The 7929-nt window shown below is 40.7% G+C and overlaps 1 protein-coding gene across 1 annotated transcript; it reads right to left on the reverse strand.

Moving 5' to 3' along the window:
- Window positions 1-1033: 1033 nt before the first annotated feature.
- Window positions 1034-5090, reverse strand: pim2 (Pim-2 proto-oncogene, serine/threonine kinase). The gene is made up of 7 exons (XM_074681585.1): window positions 4681-5090; window positions 3718-3818; window positions 3515-3565; window positions 2619-2827; window positions 2359-2528; window positions 2097-2273; window positions 1034-2014 (listed from the first exon to the last, which is right to left on the reverse strand). The coding sequence occupies exons 1-7, from the start codon at window positions 4736-4738 to the stop codon at window positions 1854-1856; spliced, it is 927 nt and encodes a 308-aa protein (XP_074537686.1). The 5' UTR covers window positions 4739-5090; the 3' UTR covers window positions 1034-1853.
- Window positions 5091-7929: the final 2839 nt, after the last annotated feature.

A 7929-nucleotide genomic window follows, 5' to 3' on the forward strand; every position in this document is an offset into this window, starting at 1 on the left:
GAGGCAAAAACAGAGTTTACATCTGATACACTGCGCAGCATTGGAACCAAAAACTCAAGTGTCATAAATATAAACTTAACTTCCGTGGGAAATCAGTGCTAAAATTTACAAAGATGTTTTATCATTTTAATTCTTTTATTCATCTACTTTCTTTGCCATGAATAATTTTGTGGTCTTTTGGTTTATTTTATTTTATTTACTTTACTGTATGCATTTTATTTTATATAAAGGTATTTCTATAACAGCGTTCTTCTGTCTAATCTTTGTTTTTCTGCATTTTTCTTAGCTTTCTTTTGCTTCTTCTTCTTCTTCTTCTTCTTCTTCTTCTTTTTTTTTAAAGTTAAGGTAAATAGATATGACACAAAAACTTTTACATGCTTTTGTTGTTAATGTTGTGTGATTGAGCTTTAACATTTAACTTAATTGGAATTTCTTTTATTATATCTTTGAAAAAAAAATGGTTATTTTTTGTTATTATTATTATTACTATTATCATTATAATCATTATTATCATTATTATTATTATTTAGTTTTCTATTTATTTATTTCCTTTTATTCCGAATAAAACGAATTATCATTGATTCACCTAAATGTAAACATGTGTAAAAGCTGCCACTGGAGTGAGAAATAAAAATTTGTTCAGTTTCTTGGATTTCGACTTCTAACGTGACTTGATTTCAGTTTTAACGGTAACTAAACTAACATCAGTTATTTGCAGACAGATAGATTATTAAGAAAAACAAATATTAGCGTAATATATACTCAGATGGACAGAGCTGAAGGTATCAAAGTGAAGCTTATCTAAAACTGAGTACATTGAGTTATAAAATTAACGGAGTGAGTCCTCTGTCTTTCTTTTCCCATCTCTGATTCACCCCAAACAATCACTTCCTTGTTCTGCCTCAGGTTGAAAATGGAGAGATCCTATTGGCTGATGAGTGAACACCTCACCTGACAGATGTGCGTACTCGGCGCCCCCTGCTGGTTCAAAGGAGTGTTTAAAAAATAAACCAAAGACCACATTGAGGTTTAACAAAAACTGTTTTTATTCAACTGTTGGATCTTTTTTAAATTTGATCCATAAACTGTTATTTAATGTAAATAAACAGGAACAAGTGACCAACGGGACACTTTGATATGAACCAAGACCATAACAATACACAAGTATTTACAGCCGCAGAAACTGAACCAGATCCAGACTGCTCCAGTTTTTCTCCTCATGTCTGATCCTGAGACATTCAGAGAAAGCCTCTGAACTTTTCCTCTGTACGGTCTGTAGTTTGGTCCTGTGTTAGAAAATAAACGCTCAGGTGATAAAACATCACTGTAGAGTTTTTTTTTTTCAACTTTGACACAACTTTGATAACATCAGGATGTAAAAACAGCCAAAGGAGAACAAATGATGCTAAAGTATAAAAAAAATATCTCCTGTTTAAGGTGTTTTTCTGATCACTCTGGAAGTTTTAGGAGTGAGGATTTATGATAGAGTGTTTGAAGAACCAAAACCACAGCAGCTCTCTGACGGAGCAGGAAGGTAAAGGAAATGAAATAAAATAAATACTGAATAAATACTCCAACAGGTTGTCTCAAACAAAACCCACAGACAGTTTCTATAAATACTTTTTCTTTGGAACAGAAACAATCCAGTGTTTCTACATTCTTCAGGAGACCTGGTGAAGACTTGACGCCCTACAGGCTCTGGAAACTGAAACAGGAGAACACGTCTGTCCAGCTTCTTTACGTCCAGTGTGAGGCTTCAGCATGTGTCGCCGCCCTGCTGGCTGAGCGCAGTGTTACACAGAGTCACAGTGAGGGTCTGAGCTGGCCCACAGAGATCAGACTCAGGGTCTCTGTTATAGGGACTGGTTTGGCAGAGAGCTGTGCTCCTCCTGCAGGTCTCCTCCTTCCTCCTCCTCGTCTCCTCCCTCCATCCAGGGGTGGGACAGGATCTCCTCCAGAGAGGGGCGCTCCTCAGGGCGGTAGGAGAGGCACCAGCGGATCAGGGACTGACACTCTGAGGAGAGAAGCAGGAGGACGTTAGGTTGAAGCGTCACCATCACACAAGAGACAGGAATGTGGGCGGGGCCTCAGCTCACCTTTGGAGACTCGTCTGGTGAAAATGGGCGTGCCTCTGACGATCTCATGGTCGCGCTCGAACGGGATGTCGCCGCAGACCATGTCGAAGAGCAGGACGCCCAGAGACCAGACGGTGAGGGGGACAGCTTCGTAGGACTGAGACATGATCCACTCAGGAGGACTGTAGACCCGGGTCCCTGAGGGCGGAGGATCAGGGTCAACCATCTGTGACATCACACGCTACAAACTGAGACCTGCTCTGGTAAAGTCAACTCTGCGTACCTTCAAACTCGCTGTACGGCGCCTCTTTGAGCGGCGCTCCCGACCCAAAGTCGATGATTTTGACCTCGAGCGTCCTCGTGTCGACCACGATGTTCTCGTCTTTGATGTCTCGATGCACAACCCCCTGAGCGTGAACAAACCGCAGCGCCTCCACGATCTGGCGGAAGAATCTGAGGGACAAACAGAGACGTTCAGCACCAAGAACCAGAGGAGAACCGGGTCTGAAGAGGGAGGAAGTGGATCAGAACAGGAAGTGGTACCTGAGGGCGAGGCGTTCGGGCAGCGCTCCTCTCTCTGTGATGAAGTCGAACAGATCCTGACACTGCGGCGGTCGCTCCAGCACCAGCAGGAAGCCCCGCCCCTCTGCCTCGAACCAGTCCAGCATACGGATGACGCCCCCGTGACCTCCGACCTCTGACAGTCGATGCAGCAGAGCGATCTCCATGGGAACAGGATCGACCTCGCCGGGCTGAGGAGGAACGAAACGGTTAAACTCAGAATAACATCAGATTGTATTTTCACTCTGACAGAAAACCTCTGAAGCTTTCCTGACGATAAATAAAGTTTCTTTCTCCTTTTTATGACTCGTGAAGTTTTTTTGGGGGTGTTATTTTGCCGTGCAGGTGTTTTTCAGGTGTTTTTGCAGTCGGGGAACGTCCCGCTGACGTTGTTTTGACTTTGAAGCTGAGGGGAAATCCTGCAGCATCATTTTCCTAACGGTGACTTCACAGGTTTCCGTGATCATCAGCGGGCCGGCCCCCACCCACAGGTGTAATTCACCTGTCTGTCCAGCAGGGGGCGGAGCTGAGCTAAGGTCTCATTAAAAGGAAAACAAAACTAACAGGCCCTGACGTCTCTGCTCAACCGAAACAACCAAAACAACAAGGTGGAGGGTGAAATCTGTGCAATAAATTTAATATTTATCTCTTTATTTTGATTTTTTTGAAAAGTTTAATGACTGAAACTTTTCATTTTATGAATAGAAGTGAGTTAAACTGTGAGTTTGACCATTTTTAAATAAAAAACAGCTGATTTCTACCCTTACCTTCCCTAACTTCACTTTTTTTTTTTTACATTTAAGCATCTTAAAGCCTTTAAGGTATCTTTTAACAAAGTTTCAGACTGACCGAGTGATTTAAGAGTCATGTACACTCACCAGTATGGCCCACTGCTGCACTCTGTCACTGTGGATCTCCTTAATGGCAACCTGCATGGACAAAACGAGCACATTAACTACTTTCCACGTGCAGAAGACTGAGATGACTAACATGCTGCAAAAGTATATAATTTTCTTTACGGTGAGCTGGGTTTAAGGGGATGAAAGTTGTTGTGATATGTAATTAAACGTCATAGTCTCACCTGCAGTCCATCACAGAGTCTCTGTCCTGTAAACACCGACCCGAAACCCCCGCTGCCGAGCAGAGAGCCACACTGATACTGAGTGCAGAACGGCTGTTTCACTGCAACACACAAAAAAACACACAATGTCAGAAAACTGTGGAGGTTTAATATGACAGAAAGGAGTCACACATGTTTTTATGACTAATCCTGGAAGGTATGATACTGAAAAGGGCTTAAAAAGTAACCAAAACAAATTCTACAACCTAAAATTAATAGCAAATAGGTAATTAAGATTTAGTTTAAAGCCAAGGAGATAATCAAAATGACCTACAGCTGTTTTAAAAGGCACTATAATTTATTCCCACACGTCTCTGAGGTGTTATTAGTGTTTGTTGTGGTGACTGTTGGCGCCCTGCTGTTTAACAGGAGACACAACATGTTTCATAGAAGCACAAAACTTTCTAAATTAAATTAAACAAACCCTGAAATTTAACTAAAATATCTACTTTTCCCACTTTAATCGAAGTTTCAACTGTCGCGAGATTCCGCGGGAATTTCCTTCATACAGAATCCTGTTTACTTTTTAAACGCTTTATAAAAACTCCCTTTAAGGGTTATTTTTAATCACATAAGATCAAACAAATTTCTTTAAATCGAAGATAGGAACAATATGAGCTGTTCGGTGTCAGATAAACAAACTGAGCAGTCGAGTATTTCTCTTACAGACGGGATGTTGTGTCGTTTGAACGTTAATCCGGACGTTGAAAATTGTTGTTTTCTTGAATGTAATTTGGTTCGCGTCGTAAATGCGTCAGCATTACATGCAGAAACGTTAATTTTCACAATATTTAATTGCACTATAGAGACTATTTGTACACAGTAAACTAAGATAGCATTGTAAACGTTACCTAACTAAATTTTAAACCTGTTTCAGTTTCATTTGGACCAATATTAACTTTTTAACTGTTCCGTTGTTCTCACCGTTTTTCCCTTCAGCTTCTTCCTCCACATGATGCTCCAAAGATCGTTTCTCCAACATTTTCTGGCAGATTTCCGTCAGTGTAGGCAGATAAAATCCATCCTGCTCTTTGTTAAATTCCTTCGAAGGTGAGTTTTTGAAAGTTGTATCTGTGAAGTTTTCGTTTCCTTCAAACGGTCCAAGAAATCCAGTGAGACAAAAAGGACGTATTCCGTTAACTTCACTAGTAAACTGTTAGAATTTGAATCAAACGCTAACGTCTGAAATATTCTCAAACTTCAGCTGACCGCCTTGTCTGTCTACGTTACTGTTTTCTTCTGTATTTATACCGCCGCCTGTGTTAGGCCCCGCCCTCCACCAGAGGACCAATCAGAGCGGAGCCTTGTGCTCAATGTTTTGAACCGTGGCACCAATCAGCTTGAAGCTTGACTTAAAGATATGAATATTCAAAAGCCGCGAGAAGAATTCGAAGAATTAGTGCGTAGAGAGAAGATGCCGGGAAGACAGAGGACGGTTTCCCCTAACACACACACACACGCGCATACACACACTCAACGACGGTTACTTCTGTAACCGCGCGCTTTCGCTTCCTCCTTCACGCACGCGCACTCGTTTCTACTTACCTGTGTGACCCGCGCTAAAGGCTTTCCTGGTACAAAAGCGACTGACCGCAGTTTAAAAGCGCCTCTTTGTTAAAATAGTCGGACAGACAGGGTTCCTGTTCCTGTCAGAAGAATGTGTCAGCAAGAAAAGTTACAAGAAAGACCAAATGAGAACACTGACCGCCAGAGTTACAGAAGAAACTTATCATACACATCACATTTAGAGGGAAATTCCTTTGAGTAGCCTTTACCTGTAAAACAAAACCTTATGTCATTGCATCTTAACAAGCAATAATCGATTGATTTCTTTTACTTAAGTTGTAACAGATACAGTTTTCCTCATTAAGCATTAGAAAAAAGTTTTATTATAACAAAACTGGTAATCTCTTTTTAGGCCATAGTTAAAACAAAACCATTATCTGGTCTCTGTGATATCTCTGACCTTCAAACAGCAACATAAGGAGAATTAACTATTTCTTTCGGGACTTTTGGGGGGATTTAAGTTTGAATCATCTGATGTCAAGTTAAGATCTTGAGTAAATAACTGAACAGAATTTTTAAATGTGCGACATCAATCTAATGTATGGTGATCAGGTGGTTGTGTGGAATAGAATCCTGACAGGGTGAGCAGGACAAAGGATTAGCCTTCTTGTTTGTTGTAATTGACATTAAAGTCATTTCCAACATTCAGTTCTCCTTCTCAGAGCTTTGATGTTTCAGTTGGATGGCCACAATAAATATGAGTTCAGTTTTCAGACTCTGAGGTATGTTGGATTAATTTCAGGTCGAGACTTTGAGTCTCAAGATTTCACGTGAACACAGGATTTGCTTAAACTGTGATATCACCAGTTTTTAAATTTCTAATTGCGGATGTATCTACAAGGATTACAGGTAAGAATTCAGACAGAAGGGAAAAACCTTAGTGTGATTCAGTGGTTCAAGTTTGATCAGCCAAAGGTGCTGCCATCTAGTGCTGGGAAAAAAGTGGTCAACCCTCAGAAACATTCAGTATTCAGCATTGTCAGTGCTAAATATTTACTTAGACCCTCTGATTCATTCCCCCCGAGGACAAAGAGGAGAAAACTCAGATTGATTGCTAGGCGCCACCCTGTTGGCTATGGCTGCCTGTTGCAGCAGCTCTCTCTTCTTTGTCCATTTCTTGTAATTTTTTTCGTCTCTTTTTCGTAATATTTGTATTTGGAGTGGACCATTACTTTGTATGGTTTATTGTTGGTCATGGAAACCAAACTTTTTGTGTCTCCAGTGATATTTTTACTTTCTTTTCTTCTGTGTTTGTCTGGAGATCCTTCATTTAACCATGGCTGCATTATTTACATGTGAAATTTCTAGGAGGAAACACTTCTGGAGGAAGGTTCCGGAATGTTGGGTTCCAAAGTGCCCTGATGCTTCTTAAAGGGCCAGTAGCAGGAGAACATCTGACTCTCACGGACAACTGTTTTTATCCAATTAGCGACAATTTTTGTCACCATAAGGGATGTTAACATTTTTCTGTGTAGTGCTTTTGCAGTTTTTTCTTTTTGCACTTCAGGGCCACCATACTTTAGTCTACCAATCTCTTTCTTCCTGTGAATCAATTTGTTCCTTCAATCAACTTTTCTTTAAGTGGTCACCAGCTTTAATTATGGGAATTGTCCAATCAGAATCAAGTATTTGACACCACTGGATGATTAAGTGTGCGGGTGTATGTCTGCTTTGGGCTTCCGTAGTTAGAAGAGCCTAAAGCTCAAACTGCCTTTTATGTAGCTATTTTTTTCCAGTGCACACAGAGGAGCTTTTGTTATCTGTATCTGAGTCACGGAGGCTGGATCAACATGTTACTGTAATCATATCTGCCCTTTGTGTTCATTTATAAATACCCGTGGAGCCGGCAGCCTCTCTGATTCGTTCATCTCGACGTGAGCACTGCCTCTGTTTACGTTTGAAGTCTCAGAGAAAAGGGAAGAAAGGAGAACTCAGAGTGTGTGAAAGACAAAGTGTAAACTCATGAATTGTTGAGAAAAGGGAAGAGGAGCAGACAAAGGAAGCTCGTCGGGTTGATGGAGTTAAAAAAAGGAAGTTTGAGGTGAAGTCAGAGACAGGAGCAGAGAGTCTGAGAGCAGAAAAGAAAAACTCAAAGACGTGACTTTTTTCAGAAACATTTTCCTCTTTTTATTCCAAGAAAAAAAGATCTTTTCATCCCAAACAAGAAAATAAAATAAAACAAACTTATAATATTAATAATAACAACAATAATCAATCATTAAGAGGATAAGTATGACAATTATCAATTTTTCTCTCCTTTTTTTTATTTGTCGCTTTTTCTCTAAGATGATATTGGTCGTGGTCAATTAAACATGCAGCTAAATAAGTCCGATGATGAAGATGAGGATGATGAAGATGGAGAAAGGAGGAAGAGAGGGAGGAGGAAGAGGAGGAGGAGGAGGTGGAAGGTGACGTCGCTGCTGGCCGGCGTTTAGTGGAAATAAAAACTTAAAGAGCTGAAAACAGCAGGACATGATTTAGCCGTTAGCCGCTAACCTACGCGTCAGCAGCCTGTTAGCATTGTTAGCAGTGAACCTGAAAACCAAAGGAGTTAGCTTTACAACATAGTAAGACTTCAGGTGGTGCTAACACGCTAACGTTGCTAAA

Source organism: Halichoeres trimaculatus, unplaced genomic scaffold, assembly GCF_033239565.1.
Source record: "Halichoeres trimaculatus isolate MK-OKI-2021-1 unplaced genomic scaffold, fHalTri1.1 fHalTri1_scaffold_11, whole genome shotgun sequence".
NCBI lineage: Eukaryota > Metazoa > Chordata > Actinopteri > Labriformes > Labridae > Halichoeres > Halichoeres trimaculatus.

What these genes read in the sequence shown, in the direction of transcription:
- pim2 (XM_074681585.1), bottom strand. Translation starts at nt 4,738, where the DNA reads ATGTTGGAGAAACGATCTTTGGAGCATCATGTGGAGGAAGAAGCTGAA. An exon ending in CCCGAACGCCTCGCCCTCAG is followed by an intron (nt 2,529 to 2,618) that starts GTACCACTTCCT and finishes TTTGTCCCTCAG; the next exon opens with ATTCTTCCGCCAGATCGTGG. An exon ending in CACCAGACGAGTCTCCAAAG is followed by an intron (nt 2,015 to 2,096) that starts GTGAGCTGAGGC and finishes TTCTCTCCTCAG; the next exon opens with AGTGTCAGTCCCTGATCCGC.